Raw genomic sequence first — 24,578 nt, forward strand, 5'->3', positions numbered from 1 at the left:
CAGTGAGACTTGTCGCTTTACTGGAGTCACCCCCAGGGGCGGCATGCACAGATTAGAGGGCGAACACCAGAAGGCGCTAGACAAGACCCCCGCGACGCATGTTGGTTTGCGGGGGAAGTGAGGAGCATCCCAGTCGCAGCACATTGGGGGTCTGAAGAAGCAGGACACGGGGCTGGGGTAGAACCCCAGCAGTCAGTCAGAGTGAAGCCGAAGGGGCTGGGGACACTCTGCAGGTGATCCCGCGCTCCAAGATAGATATTCAGGAGGGAGTCTCCTTGGATACTACCCTTCACCCGTTGCCAAGAAACACGTTGTTAACCTTTCTGACCTTCATCCATTGTCAAAACTTGAAGTCTACCTGGGGCAATTTACTCCACTGCTTTCAGACAGGATGAAGACCCTGCGTGGGGATTGCACTGTAGCTCCTGGGTAGGGGAGAGGCACAGTAACTGCTTCCCACATGGAGCAGGGACCATCAGAGCTGTGATTAGCCTTACTACTGTAGGAAGCTGGGTCACTCCTGATCCTGCCCAGCCCACCCTGTTAGATGTAAGGATCCTGCATTCTGTTTGTATGAAGTCCTCTGTATAGCAACTGTTCCATGATAGGGACTGAGACAAATGTGGAAGGCCTGGCTTCCTAGTCCTTGCCTTGCATTGAAATCAGGAGTTCATTCAAGTTATTTTTATGTTATTTACTAGCTGTATGTCCTAGTGCATGTTTTATAACTCCTCTGACCCTTGAAACCCCATTTTTCAATGAGGGTAATAATACTTAATAAGGCTGAAAGCCTGAGAGAGCTAACAGAGGTAAGGCATTTGGAACAGATGGAAATATATCTGTCATTCAGATATTACTTTACTTCCTTCCTCAGCTTCTCTGGATTACCCCACCACCTCACCCTAATTTAACTCTGGAAATACTGGGCATGGGGCATGTCATAAAATGTTGCCAGAAGACTCAAATTCTGTTACCCATTTCTTCACTGGGAAAGGCTTACCATAGCCCGACTCCCCTCTGGATTCAAGTCCCCATTTTTGATGTCCAGGCAGAAATGCGGTTCCTGACACATGGTGGGCGCTGGGAAATGCTGGTCAAATGAATGAATGGGTCTGATGTAGAGCCATAAGTCCTGAGAGAGTTGCTTAGGGGAGTGTCCAGTTGTTTTCATAGAAAACATTATCATCATCAGGGTGAGCAAAGCAGATATCATAGGCAGGGGGTGGAGTAAGAGGCTCCCTTTTGGGGGTTGCCCTCAAGCTCTGCAGATCAGGAGCAGTGGATACGACCCGCGGTCCCCGAAGCCGAAGGCTGATCAGAACTCTTCCAGGGCTTCCTCCTGGGGTCATAGCCCCCTCTGAGCCCACTCGTCTTTCCAGTCTATGTGTCACGGGCCTTTCTGATTGGCTAGGTTGTCCCCCATCAAGTTCTGGGGGGATTACAACACTGCTGTAAGGGGGTGGTTGATCCAGCTGTTGGGGGTGGCTCTCTGATTCCAACACTACCATGGCCTCTTCATATGTTGGCACCTCAAAAGCTTCATTGTCCCTGAGGGAGAAGAAATAAGGTCATTAGTGGCTTCCTGAAAGGACCCCTTTTCCCCTTTCCTGTTTGCAATCCAGACCCCTCTACTGGTCCTTAACCCTTGCTCTCATTAGTACCAGTGAAGGAGGAAAGCAGAGTCTCTTAGAGTCTAAAGGTGTAGAGGAAGGATGGTCCCAGTGTGTATTCCTGTCATCCACCCACACCTTCACTCACCGTGCATTGCTTGGGGTCTCTGGGCTCTCTGTCTGCATTGATCGGAGCCCCCGTTCCAGAAAACAGGCCAGGAGGGAGGCAAACAAGAAGAAGCCAGCCAAGGTGAGAAAAAAATAAGCAACAGGGGCGATGTCTGGCCGTATGCTCAGTAAAGCCAGCCCCAGGAGTAGGGAGGCACAACTCAGGGAGAGAAGTGGTTTCTCCAGTCTCCCCCACAATTGGCTTGGCACCATGGCCCTGCCCAGAATGCCTGCAAAGAGATACACAGCTATGGTGTGTAACTAGAAATTGGGATCATGGCTGTACCAGGTAAACAAATTATATTCCTCGGGTGGGTTCCATGTGCTTCAATCTCAAATAATGACATGCAGGATCCCCTCCAAGTCCACAGTTCTCTCTAGGTTATCATGTGGCAGGAAACCAGCCCAAGAGTTCTGACTTCCAGCATTCAAGCGAGTTTATTGTGTCTTGGCTCTGCCTGCATTCCTTTCTCCTTACCTGTAGTCTCCCTTCCATCTTCCCTATAAACCATCCAGAATCCAGTGCAGGCCATCCTGCCACGGCCTCAGTGCACACCGGCATCTCTGGAATCCAGGTGATTCTGGAATCCAGGTGATGGGGCAGGCCCGCCTTTCTCCATTATTGCACCTGTTGGACCTCCACCCTTTGTTTCTCCAGCTAGAGGCTTTCAGTCTGATCCAGTTGGAAAGAGAAGGGGTATATCACTTACCCTGTCTGTCCCGGTTATCTTCCAATGTCCCCACAGTCAGCCATGCTCTAGTAAAGAGAGAAAGTACACATTGACGCAGCAGAGCCACAGGGACACAATTATGTGAGAAAGAATCTTACAAAGGCCTGGTAGGGGACAAGGCCCTGATCACTCTGGTCCTCTTTGACCCCATATCTGCCAGACACCACTCCATCCCCAACTCACTAAACTGGGGTTTCAAGTTTCTGCTAGGAGTCAGAACAGGGGCAGCAAGTTTAGCGGACAAGGGAAAACTTTTCTCTCACAGTAACAATCCTGAAGCAGTCCATATCCCCAAACCAGCCTGCCAATTCCCTGAAGTTTATATAGCAAAATGTTATAGACCCCCTCCTGACACACCAGTCCAATTCCTCAACCCCAGCCCCGCCCCCCAAGCGGCCTCAGGAGTTCCTGCTCACCTGTTTCCATAGACTGCAGGAAGCAGGTCTGTGTGTGGGGTGGGGGTGGGGCGGGGTGCTGGGGGAAGGAGGCGGAGTCCACTGGCCCCACCCTCTCTTCTGCCCCAATCCCTTTGTCCTGCCCAGTCTTCGTCCTCCCCTCTCCCACCAGGGCTGACCTCCTACTATCCCCACCTGGATTTCCTTTCCACCTATCCATACAAAGCCTTGATGAGCGTGCTCCCCCATCCTAGTGATCTTTGTACTTAGGACCCAAAGTAGAATTAACCTTTCTCTTCTTTTCAGTGCACTGGAAGTTAATCAGCCTGGGCAGTTTGCCTTTTATTTAGGTAATTTATTTTCTGCCTGTCTTTCTGACCAGAGTGGTTATTTTGTTTCTTATTTCACCTTTGTGGACCACAAGGTGCTTGGCACTTAGTGAGCCATGGTGTGTGCTTGGAGTGGGTGCATAGCTTCTGCTGTTGTTGCTGCAGACTGCCTCTTTCTTGCCAACCTGTCAGAGGGGTGTGTGTGTGTGTGTGTATATGTGTGTGTGTATGTGTGTGTGTGTGTGTGTTTCTTGGCCTGTTTAACTCTTGATTCTTCAAAATTCACTTAGGGGTGATACCTGCTTTGGAGCCTGTCTGCACTGTATAGCCACATCATTTTTTTATTCCTTTATCTGGGCCTTTTCCTGGTTATATACTTTTCTTCCACTGTTCCTTAAGGAGAGTTATTAGTTTCAGTCATCTTTGAAACCCTGAAACTAGTACAGTTCCTGTCACAGGGTAGGTATGAGCTCAGTAGAGTTAATTCCAGTATCAGAAGCCACCTTGCTTGAGGCCTCATGACACTCTGTGGATCCAAAGCCACTCCTTAGCTTTGGGTCAGGCAGTAAGTCTCTGTGAGGGAGGTGCTGGGAAATGGAGAGTGGCTGGAGCCTATAATGTCCTGGAGCCACTCAAGACTGGACTCTTTTCCTTCTGCCTGTTAGCTGGGAATAAAGGGGGAAGCTGCAGACAGATATATAATCCAGAGCCCCCAGGGACGGTTGTGGGGGTCTAGCCAGGCTGCTGTAGCAGAGGGTACGTGGAGTGTTCACCCCAGGGCTGCAAATGTTCCAGCCTACTGTTTTCCAGTCCCAAAGAAAGAGTTTGGAAGACTCAACAGAGAGGTTTTGGACATTTTATAACTTACTCCTTAGCAGCGGCCATGGTGATGTAACGGAGGGATGCATGTGCCTACAGCCAGGGGAATATGCACGATAGGCTGCAGCCAACTGCACAGGTGGTTTTCCCCAGATGTATTATGAGTACATTCCTTTATTTCACAATCCTCTCTTCAGATGCTCTTCTAAAGATAGAAGATAAGAAAATGGCCAATTTCCCCCTGTCTATTTCCTGAGGTATCACATTCCTTAGAGACTTTATCTTACTGCAAGCTTTCCTGGGCACTGATCAGTGTTTAACCCAACAGTGGTGTTTGTGTGTGTGTGTGTGTGTGTGTGTGTGTGTGTGTGTGTGTGTGTGTGAGAGAGAGAGAGAGAGAGAGAGAGAGAGAGAGAGAGAATATGGATATGTGTGCAGTATTAGCTTCATTTCCTTTGTCTCAGATCATTATGGGAAGAGGGAAGAGAGTGATGGTAACCACTTGAGGTGTGTCTATACACAGTAGACTTTGGAAGTGGAAGAAGAGAGTGGTTATTTTGTTTCCACCAATATGGCTAGAATCAGAATTTTGACCTTCAGTTAATATATGAACAGAAGGAAATTGACCAGGCATTCATCTTTGGTATGTGTGCTAAGTTAGGGAGCTTTGTTGGAAGGTGTTTGGAGAGGGAAGAAGGTACAGAGTAAAAGACAAAGGTCAAAAGGTGTGGGCCTGAATGTCTGCAGTGTGAGGGAGGGTTCTGCTGTCTGGGAGAGGTGGGGCCATTCATAGCTTAGGGCTCTTCCAAGTCAGAAGAGGGTGCTGGACTGCCTGCTGGCTGTTCCCTTTATTAAAGCAACAATTTAAAATAGGTTTTTTAAAAATTGCATTTGTTAAAAAAAAGAAGTTACAAAATATTTAAAAGCTAAAGAAAAGTGATTTGAAATATCCTAATATGACCATTTAAAATTTTTACAATTCCTTCCAGGTTGTCCACATACAAACTAGACTGTTCTTCAGTTGAGATCAGATTAATTTCATCATTTGGTATTTTAAAAAGTTTCAAACATTATATAGAGTATATTTTGCCAGTTACTATAGTTCTTTTTCTTTTCTTTATATATAAATATTTTTTTTGGGGGGGGGTGAATACTAAGCACACATTCTCTACTGACCTATATACCCCATTCTTACAATAGTAATTTCTAATAACCATACAATATTTTGTTGAATGGATATGCCATAATTTGGCTAACATACCCTTATGATGTATTGCTCTATAACACTGAGCTTATTTCATTCAGTTTTCTGGGTTATTAAAAATGAAGCCACAAGAAAAAGAAAGGTGGGGGAGGGTCCTGTGAAAATCAATGGGGGATCAGTAGGGTAGAGGAAAGAGACCATCAGGGGAGAGAAAAGGGGAGAAGGGGAAACCCGGGGGAGTTTGTATATGTATGAATATGTGACCATGAATTCCACCATTATGTACAACTATAATGTGCCAATGAAAATATGGGGAAAAAATGATAACTCAAGAAGCAGAAAGTAGTTTGAGGTTCCTGGGACCACAGTGGGGGAGGGAAGGTTGAGGAGTACTTGCTAAATGTTTTTTTTTTTTTTTTTTTGCGGGGGTGACAAAAATGTTCTGGAGTTAGTGGTGATGCTTGCAGAATTCTATGAATATACTTTTAAAAACCCCAGTGAGTTGTACACTTCAAAAGGGTGAATTATTTCTCAGTAAAGCTGTTTAAAGATAATGTAATGAACATCTTCTTACAGGTAGTTTTTCCTTCTTTTTTGGATTGAATGATGAACTCTAAGAGGAGAACGAATTATAAGTTATGTCATCAAGAGGCAAGCAATATGAATGATTTTATTGCTCTGAATACATGTGGCTAAACAGTTTCCCAAAGATTTTCCTTTTTTCTTTTCACTAACTTAGTATCTTAGAAAAATGCAAATGCATGATTTGATTAAACTATCATTCCACTTTCTACTTGGCTGCTTTTGACAAACCTGTGAGAGGCTAAATCACTCCTCTCTGCCCACTCACGATTTCCACCTCATCTTGGGGACAACAGTGGAGACCCGGGAAGGGGGAACAAAGGAGGAGACAGATGATTGTGATTGTGGTGAGATCTGGGTGTCCCAATGGGTGCTTGTCTCTGCTGTGCATTTCTGTGATCTTGTGTTTCTGAGTCTGGGTCTGCTTCATAGTTGTGGTCAACATGCATGGGATGTTTGATGTGTACTGCTCCCTGTGCTTGGAAACACAAATTAAGTAATTTGAAGTACATTAGGTAGTTTCTGTGATTTTGTCCATTTTATGGATGAGGTCAGAAACTCGAGGGACCTGAGTCTAATCAGACTGACCTAATCAGAGTTGGGATCAAGGTTTGAATCCACATCCAAGCTTAGAACCCTGGCTCTTAACCACTGTATCATCCCCCTCCAAACACTTTTAGTGGCTGCCCACATAATGATAATTTAACAAAATACCTACAGCAGTCTGGTCTCCCTGAGGAGTGGTTCATGGTTCGTTGCTGTTTTCTCCAATGTTTGACATATTAACAGAAGGCTGTTCTTGAGGCAGCAAGGTCAGCACAGAAGACCACCAGACAATAAGGGAAGGTTAGGGACACACAAGGCAGGAGGGGAAGTTAAGACTGCAGCTGTGCACCAGGATGCTAACTTTCCATCATCTACTTAAGACCGAACAACCCGAGATCCTAATGCTGAGGCCACTGGCTTCTTCTGAAAGGATATTGGTGGTCATAGCTATTTATCTGTGTAGAAACAATTGATTGGACCCACATACGAAGATCCTTAATAATAAACATGAAGGGTAAGTCTGATCATCATTTTCATTTTACAGAGGAGGAAACCAGTTCAGAGAAAAATGCATGATTTATTTAGTTAGAACCAAATTCAGAGCCGTGACCTTTTAATTCAGACAGATTTTCTGCTCCACAATTATCTTATTTCTTCCAAAGAACCATAAATCCTCCAATAATGGAGGAAAACTGCGTGCCAGCGCCCTCACTACTAGTTTCAGTATCATACAATGCTCCCTAAGAGAAAATGTGAACAATGGTGTTTGGGCAGTTGCCTCAGCTCAGGTGTACAGCAGGACGTCACCAAAAGCTCTTCTGAAACTTGAGAAAGTGAGTGTGGTTGTTGCTGAGCAGCCGCAACAACAAAAGCACCATTTGTTAGAAATGCCTTCAGATGGTAGCAAAAGTCCCACATGTGTGCTCCCTAAAAATACCAGCAAACAGAAGGCATTGGGGTTAAGCACATGTGTTTTGGGGATGGCCAAACCTGGTTTTAAACAGCTCATTTCTGCAAGTTGTGTGCCCTTGCTTAAGTTACATAACCTTTTGAGCTTCAGTTTCTAATCCCTAAATTGGGGAAATTAAGCCCAAGCTTACTGCCCCCTTTCTATTTGTATTCCGCACCTTGGTGAACTGCAGGTTTTTGGTTTGAATGTAAGGGGCACATCTGTATGAGACCAGGGTGGGGGGACCATCCTGTGACTGGGCACCTGATGTCACATGGAACATTTGTTCGTTAACATTGCACATGACCTGGTGCTAACCTCCAAGAGTCCCTACCCAGGAAAGGTAACATTTGATCTTGATCTTTGGGGTTTTTGTGATGTGGGTAGGGAGATAAAACACCATATGAAAGAAATAATGATTGAGGACAGTATCGGAGATTGTATCTTGTGGATATTAATAAATCTTGAAGAACATAAAAGTTAGAGATTACTAAAATATAATTATTTTATTTAGTTAAAAATAATTTAAGTTGTAGTATAAAATTTAATAGTTAACAAGATTATAGTTGAAAGCAAGTCTCCTTATAGTGCTAAACTGGTCTCTTGGATCCCTTCCCCAGAGGAAGTTTCCTGGTGTTTTCTAGGTAACTGTGTTCACACTACCCTGACAGAGACCATGAGTATGCAAAAGCAATATGTAGATAGGAATGGCGGCACACATCTGTAATCTCAGCAGCTGGGTGGGGAGAATGGAGAGGTTTTGAACTAGCCTTAGCATCTTAATAAGGCCCTCAGCAACTTCTCAAGACCCTGTCTCAAAATAATAATAATACAAAAAAAGGCTGGGGATGTGGGCTCAGTGGTTGAGTGCCCCTGGGTACCAGGAAAAAAACACACACACACACATACAGAAAAGAATTTTGTAGTGTATCCACGACCTAATCTTGCAATTAACATTATATGTACTTGCTTTATTATGTGTTTCTCCTTCTATCTATGCCTTTGTTCATTCATCAATGTATCTTTTTTTTTTTGATGGGGGGAGTACTGGAGATTGAACTCTGAGGCACTCAATCACTGAGCAACATACCCAGCCCTATTTTGTATTTTATTTAGAGACAGGGTCTCACTGAGTTGCTTAACACCTCGCTTTTGCTGAGGTTGGCTTTGAACTCTCCATCCTCCTGTTTCAGCCTCCTGTGCCTCTGGGATTACAGGTGTGTGCCACCACACCCGGCTCATCAATATATCTTAATCCTTAGTACATTTCAAAGAAGTCTGCAGACGTAAGCACACTTCTGCCTAAATACTTCAGCATGCACAAAAATGGAGTTCAATATTTGCTTTGAAGTAACATCAGTGTAGAACAAAGCATACAGATTTTAAGTAGCTCATGCTCCAAATTTTGACAAAGGCATATACTTGTGTGACCTCAACTCCATTTAAAATGTGAAACATTATTATTGCCCAGAAAGTTTCTTCATATCCCTTCCCAGTCAATTCCATATGCAAATATTATTTTTTCCAACTTTTGAAATACATTTTTATATTATAAAACATGTATTTGATTTTATTGTGTGTGTGTGGTGCTGGGGGTTGAACCCAGGGCCTTGTGCTTGAGAGATTTTATTGTATTTTAGGAAACATCTATTAATGTGTTTAATGACTTTCCAGCTGATAACCATTTAGATTGTTTTCAGGATTCTGCAATTAATATTTTTCTCCATTTGTCTTTATTTACATGTATATATAAGAAACATTTCTCAAAGTGAGGCTTTTGATAGGTATGACCAAATTCAAAGAAGGTGTAGCTGGCCACACTTCTGCTGCTGGGGCCCTGCTTCCTCATGCTCTGAGGGAAGGAGTTGACAAATTTTTATCCTGCACTGGCGATGTGGACAATCTAAGGGGTGCATTCAAGAGGCAGCTCAGAGAGGAATCTCACTCACTGGGAGCTACAGACCAGAGAGGACAGATGCCTGTACAACTAACTGTAAGACAAAGTTCCAAGTGACCGGGGCTGGGAGTGAGGCACAGGTGCTGCTGGGTTTCAGAGAGGACACTGAGTGCTGGGAAGGGTGGGGATGGGGAATGTGCCAGGGAGGAAGCAGGGTTTGTCCACACTCCTTTTATGCATGGCTCGGTAATAGGCATGGGGCAGGGAATAAATACTTGTCAAATAGTTTATTGGTAATTAGTGAATACTTACTGATTTAATGAGTCATGATCTTCTGATCCCTTGGTTTCCCCTTAATTGACACACACCCTATTCAAATCTTTTCCAGTCTGGCACAAGCTAAAGCCAGCCACACCCTTGAACATGGGCTTGGCTATAAAAAGGAGTTAGGATTATTTCTTTAGAGGTGGTAACCTAGGAAAATATCAAATAATGATTAAAAACAGACTTACATATTAGTGATTTATTTAAACTGAGATTCAAATTTTTTTAAAAAATATAGATTTTGAACTGTGGACTGAGTCTGGAGTACTCTACCACTGAGCTATATCCCTGGTCCTTTTTATTTTTTATTTTGAGACAATGTCTCCCTAAGTTGCTGAGACTGGCCTTGAACTTGCAATCATCCTACCTCAGCCTCCTGGGATTGCAGGCATGTGCTACTGCGCCTAGCTGAAATAAATAAAAATTTCTTATTTATAGTACATATTTTATTCATTTATTTAAAACATATAGTACATGTTTTAGTTAGCTTTTTTGTTGCTGCAACTGAAAGACCCAACTAGAACAACTGTAGAGGACAAAAAGTTTATTTGGGGGCTCACAGTTTCAGAGGTCTTAGTCCACAGAAGTCCTGTGCTATTCCTTGGGGCTTGAGGTGAGGAAGAACATCATGGTGAAAGAGTGTGGGAGGAAGCAGCTCACATGGTGATCAGGAAGTAGAGAGAGATTACACTCTCCACATACAAAATATATACCCCAAAGCCACGTCCCAATCCCTACCTCCTCCAGCGACAACCACCACTTCAGTTGCCACTGTTAGTCTCTATCAGAGGATTAATTCACTGATTAGGTTAAGGCTCACGTTACCCAATTATTTCTCCTCTGAACCTTCTTGCATTGTCTCACTTGGAAGCTTTTGAGGGACACCTCACATCCAAACCATAACAGTAGAAAAACATCACTGTTCAAATGGCAGTACATGAAGCCAGCTGCCCATTCCACTGCAGTTCTCTAGTCTTGTATCATGTAAATGCTTTCCATGCCTTTATAATAAATTAGTGATATTTAAACAATTAAATGATATTTAAAAAATTCAAAAGGTGTGTGTCTGATCCAAGCCAAGGTTTTACTTTTCCCCAAGATTAAAGAGACTCTCTTAGCTGGGATTAAGGGGATGGGACAATTAAGCAATGGTCCAGTTGGCCTCCCAGCCTCTAATGGCCTCTGGCCACCTTTTGGTGCTTCTACTTTTGCTTGTGCATAGGAATAGCAGTTGAATGAAACTCCTTTGAGAAGGAAAATGATGGGTAATGGGTGTACAATGCTTACTTCCACACAGACTCCCACTATCACTCATCTGCCCTGCTTTCCCAGCAGCAGCATTTCCGGCACTCTCCATTTGACTTTTCAACTTTGTAACTTCATCCTCCTCTCCTGCGACCTTGCAGTCTCCTCCTCCTTGCTACCTCCATCTCTGTTTTGCTTCTCTCCCTGACTCTCTTCCCTCTTCTTTGCTCCATTTATTCAGGAAGCATTTTCTCAGCATGTATGATGTGCTTACAGGATCAGCTACAGCCACAGAATGTGTGAGATTTAGTGCAAAATGAAAAATTCAGGACTGCATGTTAAAAATTATGAAGAATTTCAAGACAGTGACTGCAAGGGTAAAGCCATTTGCAAGGCCATGTGAATGTGTAGGCTGCAAGCCCGTGAAGCTGGTCTGTGCGCATAGTACTGTGGGGATAAGGCAAAACATGGAGCATCACAAAATTATAATCTCATTACATCCTTTTTTTTTTTCTGACAGTACTTATGTAACATTTTAATACCTTTAATTATGTTGCAAATAGTTGTGTGTATTTATAAGGCACAATGTGATATTTTAATATAGTACATTATTCCATATCTTGGCAAACTGGTTAGTTACAAAGTTTATGTGGCTTCGTCCTCTGTCCCTGACAGAGACAAACAGGCGACTGACTAAGGAAAGGAGGGGATTGTTTCCCCAGGTCTGCCCCACAACTGTCCAACAGGAGGCTAAAGAGCAGGGTGGGTTGTCCTGAAAGAGCTCTTTTTGCTCCACTCCTACAGTAGACAGGATGTGATTGTAGGACTGAGGGTATGGCAACACCACCAGCAGACTCAGACATAGAAAGGTTTTGCCTGATGGTATTAGGTTTATTTTGTGGGATAGCAGAATTTGGGGCTTTCATAAGGCACTTATAAGGCATAGAATTAAAGGTAACCACAGCTAAGGAGAGGCCCACTCCCCATTATCCCTGGGGACAGGTGTAAGAGAGCACCTTTGGGGCCACAGAGGACACCCTGCCAGAGAGAGAAATCCAAGTCCAGTGCTCCAATAGTGTGGCAGGAGAGAGGTATGACAACAGGCCTGCTTGTTGATACCAAGAGCCTGCAGGACAATCTTAAAGTCTGGCATTCAGGGTTGGAGGCACAGGGCCCATCCACTTCTCTCCTGCATGAAGAAAATCACAGATGTCTACACGCTATTTTCAAGTGAGTTGGCAGAGAGGTTGGCCCACAGGGGTTTTCCAGGAAGCCAAAAAGCTTCCTTCTCTTCCATGGGGGGTGGTGGTGGCACCTCCCACCCCATTTGACCTTGAGCAGCACTGACTATCCAAGGCTTCCTGTTGGATGTGCCAAGAATATTTTGCTCTGAACCCTTCTGTCTAGTCAACTGATATAACAGAAGTGGGGCTGGAATCAAAGGCTGCGGGAACTTGAACTTACCCAGCAGGTATGCCAGCAACTCCATTCGGTCAGAGCCAAATAGCATGTGAGTTTGGCCATCCACATGGGCTACGGTGACAGGCAGTCCAAAGGCCTGAGAAAGCAGTTAGTAGTGCAGGGGGCAAGGTGGACCAGGTGTTTATTAGGCTGGGGTGGAAGGCTATAGTAACTTTTATTAGGGACCATAGAAGCAAAGCCACCAAACAAATGTTTGAAAAGAGGCTCCATGATGCAAGGCACCTTCTCTGCTTCTATAGCACAGAGGCTCTGAATTTCTCTCAACATGTTCCTTCCCCACCTATCTTGGGCTCAGGCAGAGGAAGAGAGGAAAGGATTGCCTGGAGAGCTAAGAAGGACTCATGAGGGCAGGGGGCTTTTGGGTAGGAGCCCCATGCTCAGAGATTCTCAGGCTGTACCTTCAGGATGGGGCTTGGGAACACACAGTCACTCACCCCATATTTACAGGCCACCTCTGTGACCTCTCTGAGCTTCTTTTTCACCTCGGCTGTGGAGATCATCTCCAGAAGGCCTCGGGCTTGCTCTGCAGATAGACCTGCCTTCTCTGCAGCCTGAGGGGACATGAGGGAATATAACTGTTGGCACTATGAAGGTGAAGCTCCATAGAAAATTCTGGTTGTTCTTTTTCTTCCTCCAAGCTTTCCTGGCAATGTCTTGACCCACCCATCAGTGGTGGTCAATTCTTGTCAAGAGAAACTCTTCTTTCTCTAAAATCTTCACAAAAGTGAAAAGAGCAGAGGGCACAGAATCATAGTCACAGAAACTAAATGCCAGAGAGCATCTTAGAAATCAACTAATCCTACCTCTTCCCTTCAGGAATGAATTACAAATTACTAGCTCAGAGGCAGAGGCTGTTGGCAGCAACACTAGATTCCAAGTCCCTAGAATTTAAGTCCTGTCACCATGGCCCATGTGGTTCCTTCCTTTCTTGGATTTCCTGAATATCTCATGCTGCTTTTTTGTTTGTTTTGCAGTGCAGGGGATGGAAGGCTGGGCCTGAAGCATGCTAGACAACTGCTCTACCACCAAGGTACACACTCAGCTCTCATGCTGTTTTGAATCAGTGGCTGGATTCTAATTCCCATGGAACTATTCAGAACTCTGGAATAAGGTCATGGCTACAGCTACGTACTTGGCTTCAAGAGAATGATAAAGACTTCAGTTTAAGGGTGGTTGTTAAGGTTTGGGATCAGTGATTCTTACCTCTTGAGCTGCACATTAAAATCTCCTGGGAGTTTAAAAAAAATTCTAATGTATAATCCATCCCCCAGTCTCTATTGGAATTTCTGGGAATAGGGTGGCACTCAGTTGTTCTATGTATTGTTAATGTACTGCTTAGGTTGAGAAGCACTGCACGAAGGACTTCACGAAGTCCATGCTAAAGACTCATCATCTTTGACAGGTTAAATAAGAGAATGTGTCCTGGACCAAACAAATGTTCAACAATAGGGGAATGGATAAGTAAACAGAAAGGTCACTGGGTGGAATGCTAGAGACAATAAACAACACCTTCAAAAAGTTAAGGTTGGAGCAGAAAATGATAAGTAAAAAAAGCAGGTTAAAAATATGCATATACTTTTCAGGAACAAAGAAAGACATCAGCAGATGTATTGACTGATCTTTGTTACATTTAACTGGTATGATTCACCACCATTTGTTAGGTATGAATATGCATCATCTATCTTCTGTAAGCTGGAGAAAAAATACTGTTCTGAATTTCCTGACTTAATCCTAAAGAACATTTTACTTTAAAGCCCCTGTGTCTGTCTGGCATCAATGCTTCGAGCTCTTCACTCAGTGTCTATATTAATTCTGGCACTTGTCAGTTATTCCTTTTTGTCTTTTTAAAGCCTCTTTTTAAAGTCTCCTGCTTTCTACTCTGCATGTATTGGGGTCCTTGGAGATTTGTGAATACTCCATCCTTTCCCATCTGGAATTCTAACACTGATCATCTCTTTCCCACTGACTTCTTTCATCAAATACATTATATCCACGGTTGCCCATTTTGCATTTCCTCTTGAAACCATGAGAATTTTTTCTGTTTTAGTGCAGATTGAACCCAGGGCCTCAAGCAGGCTAAGCACACATTCTACTACTGAGCTATACCCAGCCTCTGAGACATTCTTTTAAGAATCCTCCTCATTCCAGCTTTCTGGTAATTTGTTCCCTTAAACACAGACACTCTTTCTCTCCAAACCACTAGGGCCTTTCCCATGCAGTATGAAAAACACTGTGTTCTTCGCTCTCAAGTGCCAGCTGTTCTCAGGTTCTCTACAATTGTACTAGGGATAAAGTCAGGGTACTCACAGCCAGGATGCTCTGGGGCTCTGAGATGTCTTGTTCCTAGGAAGAAGGGAATACTCAGCAGGAAGCAGTGTGGCAGGAGAGAGGTGTGACAATAGGGAAGGGCAGGATCGGAATTCAGGAAATGGGCCTCAAAAGGGTCAGATCCTCCAGAGTTCCTCCACCCCCCCCCCCNGAGGTCACAGAGGTGGCCTGTAAATATGGGGTGAGTGACTGTGTGTTCCCAAGCCCCATCCTGAAGGTACAGCCTGAGAATCTCTGAGCATGGGGCTCCTACCCAAAAGCCCCCTGCCCTCACCCGTGACCAGAGTCGCATCCATAGCTCCCTAGACACCTTCTCCAGCATCTCTGGGTTCTCCATTTTCACAGCAGTAAGGAATTGCATGGCAGATACACTTCCTGTGGGCAGAGGCATTCAGAGATAGGGCTCCTCTCCTTTGTATCATAATGGAGGACCATCTATTCTGATGTCCCCAAGACTCTATCACCTGCAGCCTTTCACCAAGTTTCCCATGACCAACTTGCCCTGCTCAGTCTAAGTCCCCATGACCTTTAGCTCACCCTGCTCTGATCCTGAAGTTTCCCAAGGATGCTTCACTTAAGTTAGTCTCCAGAGTCCCTCCTTCCTGGCCCTCTGATCTCCAGCTGCTCTGCTCTCCACTTGATTCCCCACATGCAGCCCACTCTTGTTACCTTTTTCAATAATCACAGAGAAGAAATCCTTGGGGAATCTGAGGGGAACCTGGAAATGCTGTTTCAGGAGACTGAGTTCACTTTTCAAGTACTGTCCTTTGCGAGGAAGCAGACCTGGGGGCTTGTTTCCTGGTAGTGGAGAATTGTACATGCTGAGAGAAGACCTAAGAGTCCCAGGCTTGGAGGATCCCTCCCTGGGTGAAGGGCAGAGGGTAAATTACTAGTTGCAGGTGCCAATATAAAGACTTGGTTGAGGACAGCTCCTCCAGACCACTGAGATCAGCCCTCCTGCAACACCCCCGCCCAGCCTACCCCAAATGCTTCTCCTTTCCTACCGCTGTCTTTCATGATTCCTGCAATGAGAGTGGGCTGCAACTGTAGCTTGATGTTCCAGATCTTCTGATACCTGCACAGGACCTACTGGTGCAGAGGAGGAGAGCCAGTGTGGACCACAGAAATAGTGACATGCTGAAGGAAAGGGATGGGGCTGGCTCAGTGCAACCAACTAACGGGCAGAGCAATGGTGTTAAGAGCACTGAATTGTTTGGTGATAAGATCAAAACACTCTCCAGTCCTAGAAATCGATTCCATGATCTTTGCTCCTGTGGATGGTTTCCATCCCGTTCTTGATTATTTGGAGTTTGCCCCCGTTCTTTCTCACTATTGTGGAAAGCAACTGTACCATCTTAGGAAATAAAGACTCCACTTGGAAATTAGGACTGCGACTCTATTTAAAAGCACACAGTGAACTTCAATCAGGTACGCTCTCTGTCCTAACCCCAAGGGCAGTTCCAGGAATTTTTGGAGGCCTCTGCTCCACTGCTCTGCCCTCGCGCTACCCCCTGCCTTCGCCCTTCAGGCTCTCCCACTGTCACCTCGAAGCACAGCCAGGAGTACGGGGACAGGACGTCGTAGAAGAGCTCCAGGGTGCGCGGCAAGGGCCCCATGCTGCAGCGAAGGAGACCAAAAGCGAGGCGGACCGCAGCTGGAGTAATGGCTGCGAGAGAGCACCTTCGCTCCTTGGCCCCAGGCTCCGCCCGCTTTGCTTTTTTGGGCCCGCCCTTCGGCCCGCCCACCGCGGTGGAGAGACGTTCCTGGGGCCCAATGGGGCGAATCGCGAAGGATTTCGCCTCGGCTTCGTGCAGAGTGCACCGGAAGAAGACCCGCGCGAGGATTGAGAGGGGTGGGGCTGGCACCTGCAGTCTCCGCCCCGTATGAGGTAGAGGCCGGGGCGCAGAGGGTGGTGTGAGACGTTTGTGGGGTCGCCCAATTACCTGTGCTCCTTTAGCGAACCACTAGACCCCTCAGAACCTCATTCCTCCAGCAAATGGGATCTACTTAATGACTTAAGAGTTGTGAGAAATGAAGGCATGCCAATAAACGTTAGCTGTACATTGTTACATGGCAGTTGCATGAACATCTTAGGACTGGTGCCTTGTAGAAGTTCCCCGTTACACATTTTCTTGTGTTGCCTTTATCAAAAATTAGCACAATGGCTAGAACATAATTGACAACATAATAGTCCTCTCTTATCCACCCTCCCAATACATTTAAGATCCCCAGGGAAATAACTGAAATCGAAGGTGCAGATTGAAGGTCACTGTGTGCTTTTAAATGGGATAGAGTACCAAAACCTATCTGTTTTTTCCTGTACAAACATAATTATGATTTTAATTTGTAACTTAGGCACAGAAATTAGCAGCAATAATAGAGTAATCACAACAAAATACTGCACTAAAAGTATGCACTTTGGAACCATTATTAAGTAAAATAAGTATTACTTGAACTTAAGCACTTCAGTACTACAACCTAGATGGCTAAGTGACCAAGAGGTGGGTGATATATACAGTGGGGATACCATGGACAAAGAAAGGGATGATTCACATCAAAGTGGGAAAGGTGCATGATTTTATCAAGCTACTCAGAAAGACTGGCAATATAAAACTTATGAATTTTATTTGTTTCTAGATTTTCCCCTTAGTATTTTTGGACAGCAGTAGACTACGGCAGAAATGAAACTCTAGAAAATGAAACTATGGATAAGAGAAGGAGGACTCTGCAGGCCCAATTAGCCCACCTAAGTGGCCTGGGAAAGAAAATATAATTACAGCTTCCAGAAGACCCCAGCAGATTTTGAGAATATAAATTGCAGAGTTGAAACTCTGTGTGTCAAGAACCTGGTATCTTTGATCATAAGATCATTGAAAAGCTCACTAAATGAGCAGCAAAAAAATGAAGGGAATTTTTACATTCTTCTCAGTGTGTAACAGAGAGACTGGTAGGGGATGAGGAAGACTCACTCATTATCCCACAGTAATTATAGGGACAATGGGGAATGATCTGCCCTATTTTTATCAGCTAACATGTCATGTCTTAAATCGGAATTTCATATACTGCATTGAAACAGCATTTTAAAAAAATCTTATTTAACTTTATTAAAACTATTTTGAACATTACTAATTTAGAAATTAGAGCACACACAGTAAAAATACAGCTTCTCGTGTATTCATTAGCACATAACTACAGCCTATCAGAATCCAAAAAGCCAATCTCTACTTCTATATGAAATATGTTATAATTTGTATCTGGAATGTCTTCCAAAGGTCCATGTGCTCAAAGTGTGGTATTCTGAGTGCTGAGGAATATAAGCACCTGGCTAATTATTTGATGTGCAAGTGAAAAAACAAAACAAAAAAAAAGTTGCTCATTTTAGTCCTTTAGATATAAAACAAAGAATAGGATAACTGGGTTAAATGGTGGTTCCATTCCAAGTTTTGTTTTTTTTTTTGAATCTCCATATTGCTTTCCAGAGTGGTTGCACCAGTTTGCAGTCTCAACAGCAATGTATTAGTGTACTTTTTCCCTCACATCCACACCAATATTTATTGTTACTTGTATTTATTTTCTTTTCTTTTTATTTTGTGGTGCTGGGGATTGAACCCAGGGCCTTGTGCATGCTAGGCAAGCACTCTACCAACTGAGCTACATCCCCAGCCTGTTACTTGTATTCTTGATAATGGCCTTTCCGACTGGAGTGAGATGGAATCTCAGTGTAGTTTAATTTGCATTTCTGATTGCTAGAGATGTTGAACATTTTTTCATATATTTGATGACCAATCATGTTTCTTCTTCTGTGAAGTGCCTGTTAAGTTCCTTTGCCCATTTATTGATTGGATCATTTGTTTTTTGATGTTAAGTTTTTTGAGTTCTTTGTATATCCTGTTGATTAATGCTCTTTCTGAGGTGCAGATGGCAAAGATTTTCTCCCATTTTGTAGGCTCTCTCAGTTCTTGATTATTTCCTTTGCTGTGAAGAAGTTTTTTAGTTTGATACTATCCCATTTACTGGTTTTTAATATACAGTGGTGCAGCCATATCAATGTTTATAGCAGCTCAATTCACAATAGCTAAGCTATGGAACCAACCTAGGTGCCCTTCAACAAAAGAATGAATAAAGAAAATGTGGTATATATACACAATGGATTATTATATAGCCATAAAGAAGAATGAAATTGTGGCATTTGCTGGTAAATGGATGGAACTGGAGACTATCATGCTAAGTGAAATAAGTCAATCTTCCCAAACCAAAGGCTAAATGTTCTCTCTGCTATGTGGATTCTAACACACAATAGGGCAGGGGAATAGAAGTTCATTGGATTAGACAAAGGGGAATGAAAGGAAGGGGGGATGGGATTAGGAAAGACAGTAGAATGAATCAGTCATGACTTTCCTATGTATATGAATACATGACCAGTGTAACTCCTTATCATGTATAGCCACAAGAATGGGATCCTATTTAGGATAAGTTATACTCCACATATGTATAATATGCCAAAATACACTCTACTATCATGCATACATAAAAACAATAAATAAAAATTTTTTTTTTCTAAGTTGGTTGGCAAATTCAATATAAAGTGTGTGTGTGTACTGAAGAGAGGGTTTAAGACAACGAGAATAAACCCAGGAACAGCTCCCCAGAGAAAGTGACCAAACGAAGAGTTGAATGGTAGGTGGGAGATAGACCGTTGAATGTAAGTTAGGTATGCTGCAAATATAGGATAGTATAGACTGGAAAGTTATAAATTACAAAATTTATTTTTTTATAGTTCTAGAGGTTGGGAATTCAAGATCAAGACACCAGCAGATTTGGTGTCCAGTGAGAACCCGCCTTCCGGTTCTCATTTTGTTCTCACATGGAGGAAGGGAAAAGGAAGCTCTCCAGGGTCTCCTAATCACACTCATCCCATTCCTGAGAGGTCCTCATGGCCCAGTCACCTCCCAAAGCCCTCACTTCCCGATGCCAGCACCTGGGGAATGAGGATTTCAACATAACAAAATTTGGGGCAGGGGACACAAACATCCATGACAGAAAGAGTGTGTGTGTGGTGGGGGGAGCAGGTGAACATTCCACATAGAGCCAGCAACATGTGCAAAAACCCATTTCTGGGGTCTGGAGGAACTGACAAGGGCTCTTTAGCTGCAGGACTGAGAGGGCAGTACAGGAGATGAGGCTGGACCCGGGGCAGGTAAAGGGTGGTCATGTGACAGAGTCTCTGGTTGAATGACCTCAAGCTTCGTGATTTTATAAACATTTCACAGAAAAGAAGGAATTCCATTGCTTAAGTTGTTAGAAGTGCTTCCTGTGGAGCAGAAAAACATACAGGAACTGTTAGTAATGTATTCCTGTGATGAATCACACCACCACAAATATATATATATATATATATATATATATATATATATTTATTTAGCAAACATACACAGAGTTTGCTACATTTAAGACACTGTTCCAAGTGCTTTGTAAATAACAAGCTTATGAGATAGGTACTACTTTTTGTCAGCAGCTTTATTTCTTTATTGTGGTACTGGGTATGGAGCCTAGGGTCTCATACATGCTAGAAAAGTGCTCTATCACTGAGCTACATGTCCAGCCCTTTAGCAGCTATATTTATTTACTGTAAACACTTCCATTCAATGGATTTTAGTATACTAATACATTTGTGCAGCCTTCGCCACAATTTAATCTTAGGATATTTCCATCAACCCCCAAGTCCCCTGTGCCAGCTTGCATTCAATCCCACTCCCAGCCCCAGTCCCAGGAAATCACTGATTTGCTGTTTCTATAGATTTGCCTTTTGTAGCCATTTCATATAAATATATTTAAATTTCATATATTAAATTTCACATAAATATACAGTCTTTTGCATCTGGCTTCTTTCACTTAGCAATATTGCTTTTGAAATTCATCAGTGTGGAAGCATACACCAGTTGTTATTTATTTATTTATTTACATTTTATTGGTGAAAAATATCCCATTGTATTAATGGACCACATTTTATTCATCTACTAGCCAGAGGATGGACATTTTAGTGTTCTAGTTATTGACCATTATGAACAATGCCGTGAATATTTGCATACAAATCTCGGTGTGGGCATATGTTTGTATTTTTCTGGATAGATACCTAGGAGTGGGATTAGCAAGCAGATTTGATGATAGGTTTGTCTTAATTAAAAACACAACAAAAGGATAGACTTCTCCAAAGTCGCTGTTCAGATAGTTAGCATCACCATCATCTCCACTTTATGGATGGGGAAATTATGAGACCTTAAAGTGGTGAGGGTGTGAACTGAATCTTTGAGATCTTGATTCAACCTCTGCCGATTTAACACAAAACTTTGGTGACCACTTCCTTTGTTTGGAATTTTCAATTTCTAAGAACAAATCTTGTCTTCTTCCCTCATCTCATCTTGGTTTCAGAAGTGTTAAAGAACATGTCATTCAGTTCTGTCTTGGGGGTGGGGATTGTGCCTGTAGGAATTCCTGCTGTGTCTTGTTTTCTTCTTTGGTCCCAATGTGGATTCCTACGCAAATTTCAGGCCACTTGAGAATTTTTATTTTCATGCTCTTTCCAGGAGGAAAATGAACAAACCTAGCAAGTGTTTTCCATTTGATCACTCCAGTGATCAAATCCCCCTTCTTGTATCAAGAACAATCTTCTTGGGGCAAAATAAATAACATTCTAGGTGCTGACTTAGTGTGGTTTCTTTCCAATGCAGCAGCTGGTGGCCTGTGGTGCTCATGCCAAGGACAGCATGTGGGCTGACTGTCAGGGGCCCATGAACCAGATGCTCAAAGGACATTTTGCCTCTGGCTGGTAATTACCTCCTCATGATTTTAAAGGTTGCATCAGCCACCTTCTGCTTTCAAGATTTGAGCTGATTACCATGCTCACATCCTCATTTTGCTGAGGATTGCAGAAGAGTGAGGCAGCTCCACTCTCCAGGTTCTGAACAAAGCAGCCAGGAAATACATTTTCAGGCCTTTAGCTCAACTTTCACATGACCCATGGATGATATGCAGGGGAATTGCTTTTGCAGAGACAGGGCTACCTGCAGAGAAGGCTCAGGCAAGGGTAAGGTTACCTGCAGAGGCCCCTCTGGGGTCTTTGAGTTTCAGTTGTATATTCTTAGGGCCTGGGTGTTTTTTAGGTATCCAGACTCTGAGAGTATAACTTGCCACAAATTACACAGGCTAGGAACACAACTGGGATCCTGATTCGGGCTCCAAATCTTAAGCTGTGAATCAAGCTGCTTCCAAGATTCTTGCTCTCCAGAACGCCTTTGTGAGTCTCCAGGCTAGCTGTAGGGCCCTCTCTTGTGTTTTCTTGCCATCTGTGCCTTCTCTTATGACAGACCTTGCCATATGATATTGAAATTGTCAGCATCCTCCACAGTACTATAAACTTGGGTAGGGGGGATGACAGGCACGTGTGTTATTGACCTGTAGTACAGAGTTTGGTTATTCATTCCCTTTAATTCACAGCTCGTATGATACAGGTCCGTACCCTTTTAAAAATCTTTTCCTTTACACTGTGATATCCCCCTTATATTATTATCAATAACCACAAAGACACAGGCATAGTTTAAGCAACTTCTATTAGCTCAGTAGGTCCTTCAAGGGTCCCATAAAGTAGTTGCCATGATTAACTCCCACTTTTCAGTCAATGGAACTGATTTATAGAGAGGTTAAGGAATTTGTACATGGTGTCAGAGTGAGTTGGCAGGGCCAGGATCTGAATTCAAGTGGTCCCTCTCTGGAAGCCACACTTCTACCTTCTATGCTGTATCATGACATAGATGCTGTTGTGTGTGATTGGTGACAACCTTGGGCATGATCATTACCTCCTAAAATGCACTGTGAGAAGCTTTCTATAAATACAGATGGCACTGGACTTCAGGTCTTGTTCTGCCTCTTGTGTTTTTCACTTGACACTTTCACCTCATTGCTATTGACACATTTATCTCACTATTTCTGACTGTTATGTCCTATTTTATCCTGGCCATGAGCTTCAACTCACTTCCTCCACAAAGAACAATGCAAGGAGATCCCCTCATGAACCTGTGCTGGATTTTCTTCTGGGAGCACATTCAGGAGTGGATCTCTGAGTTAAGATCTATGTGAATACATTATTTCACCAGTGCTGATAAGTTGCTGCCAGAACTATGGTACTGTGTGGCACTCTGGTCAGAAACACCAAGGTTTTCCTTTCTTCCCATTCTCACCAACACTTGGTAATTTCTGGCTATTCTGAGGAATGTAAAATGGTACAGTAGTCCCTTCTCATCCACAGAGGATATATACCAGGACTCCCAAATGGGCGTCTGAAACTGCAAATAGTCCTGAGCCTTATATATACTATTCTTTTTCCTAATGGACATATCTATGATAAAGTTTAACTTACAATTTAGATGCAGTATGAGATTAGCAACCATAAGTGATGATGAAATAGAATAATTATAAAAATATACCATAATAAAAGTTATGTGAACATTCTCTCTCTCTCAGAATCTCTTACTATACTGTTCTCAACCTTGACTGGGAGTAATGAAACTTTAGAAAATGAAACCCTGGATAAAAGGTGATGACTGTATCTTATTGTTGTTTTAATTTGCATATTTCTGGTTACAAGTAGGCATGAACACTTCTTCTGTTTGCTGGTCAACTGGGTTTCCTCTGACTACTTGTGCGTGTGCGTGCACGCGCGCGTGCATGCACACCCCCCCCCACTATTTTCCTTGTATAGCCTAGCTGGTGGTTTCATAGAGTTCAGATATCATTATGTCTTCTTCCTCTCCTTTCACTGAATGGAAATCCAGTCTTTGCCTTATGATGAGCACTTTTGGGATTTTTATTTTGTTTTGCTTTTGTTTTTTTGATTTTTTAAATTATAGATTGACATGATACTTTTAATTAATTAATTAATTAATTTTTATGTGGCGCTGAGGATCGAACCCAGTGCCTCACATGTGCTAGGCAAGCACTCCATCACTGATCCACAATCCCAGTCCACTTTTGGGATTTGGTACAGTAAGTCATTCCCAAACCCTTGGTTACAAAGTTATTTATGTTTTCTTCTATTAGTTTATAACTTTGTTCTTTACATTTAGATCTTTTATTTATTTGGATTTACCTCTGCATAAAGTTCAAGGATGAGATCCAGCTTGGTCTCTTTCTAAATAGTGAGCCCCAGTGCTCAGTCCCACTTAGCAATTTGTCCTTTATCCACTTTTATGGGCGACATATCTTCAGTTCTCATGGATAAGTGAGTCGGTCTATATACCTACTTTCTTGTTATCTTTGTTTATAACTTGCTGTATCTTAATATCTGGTAGTGATATTCACTATTCAAGAACTCCTATTCTTCTACGTAAGTTTTAGAGTAGGTTGTTGGGTTCATCAAAAAGTAAATATTTTATTTCTAGGAAGATTGAGTAGATTTTTTGATAGGAAATTCCTTGCTTCTTTATGATTCTTATTTGCCTTTATGTCCTCTATGCCTGTATCCAACATTATATCTCAGACATACAGTTGCTTAATAAATATTTATAGAATTGGACTATTGTTGAACTGATTGATGATCTCCTTTCAGTGGCTAGTCAGAAATGTAATAATGCAAATCAGCATTGAAGCCATCTTGTCTTCTTTTGAGGAAGGGGAACCAGAGGAGGATAGCAAAGCCAGGAAGTGGACCCCTTGAGGAATGAATGTGGCATTGGTTTTAATTTTTATTATAACTCAAGGAGACCAGCGATTTTTGATTGAAAATAGCTTTTGCTTAGAGATTTAGAAGTGGCCATATGAAAGGGCCAGTAGCACATAACTTTCCTATGTTCATTTCAATTATTATAGAGGGAAAATGTTGTGAGTTAATTCATATAATCAAATCGTGGCTTGTTAAAAAGTTGAGTTGCTGATACCTCTACAGAAAAGATCATAAATCAGTTCAACAATAGTTCA

General features: G+C 43.0%; 2 protein-coding genes, 1 long non-coding RNA gene and 1 other non-coding gene across 5 annotated transcripts in view; 1 reads left to right on the top strand and 3 right to left on the bottom strand.

Moving 5' to 3' along the window:
- Tmem139 (transmembrane protein 139) lies at positions 1-9,846 on the bottom strand. 2 transcript variants are annotated; one of them, XM_015493745.2, is made up of 5 exons: positions 9,543-9,846; positions 4,102-4,257; positions 2,489-2,535; positions 1,759-2,008; positions 1-1,548 (listed from the first exon to the last, which is right to left on the bottom strand). In XM_015493745.2, exons 2-5 carry the CDS (start codon positions 4,116-4,118, stop codon positions 1,146-1,148), a joined length of 717 nt encoding a protein of 238 aa, XP_015349231.1. In that variant the 5' UTR covers positions 4,119-4,257; positions 9,543-9,846; the 3' UTR covers positions 1-1,145. The 2 variants fall into 2 exon arrangements, with proteins under 2 accessions (XP_015349231.1, XP_015349232.1); XM_015493746.2 differs by lacking the exons at positions 4,102-4,257; positions 9,543-9,846 and adding an exon at positions 2,926-2,985.
- The window catches only part of LOC125611616, a 23,163-nt gene continuing 6,494 nt past the window's right edge, over positions 7,910-24,578 (top strand). Inside the window, exons 1-2 of the long non-coding RNA XR_007341828.1 lie at positions 7,910-8,056; positions 19,944-19,948. This is a non-coding gene — a long non-coding RNA (uncharacterized LOC125611616). The remainder of the gene's footprint in view (positions 8,057-19,943; positions 19,949-24,578) is intronic.
- On the bottom strand, positions 11,670-16,326 carry Gstk1 (glutathione S-transferase kappa 1). Its single transcript, XM_015493747.2, has 8 exons — positions 16,154-16,326; positions 15,614-15,695; positions 15,279-15,407; positions 14,884-14,984; positions 14,589-14,624; positions 12,716-12,832; positions 12,264-12,357; positions 11,670-11,988 (listed from the first exon to the last, which is right to left on the bottom strand). The coding sequence occupies exons 1-8, from the start codon at positions 16,223-16,225 to the stop codon at positions 11,939-11,941; spliced, it is 681 nt and encodes a 226-aa protein (XP_015349233.1). The 5' UTR covers positions 16,226-16,326; the 3' UTR covers positions 11,670-11,938.
- On the bottom strand, positions 18,198-18,271 carry Trnaa-agc. Its single transcript has one exon. It is a non-coding gene; the product is annotated as a tRNA-Ala (tRNA).

Source organism: Marmota marmota, unplaced genomic scaffold, assembly GCF_001458135.2.
Source record: "Marmota marmota marmota unplaced genomic scaffold, marMar, whole genome shotgun sequence".
NCBI lineage: Eukaryota > Metazoa > Chordata > Mammalia > Rodentia > Sciuridae > Marmota > Marmota marmota.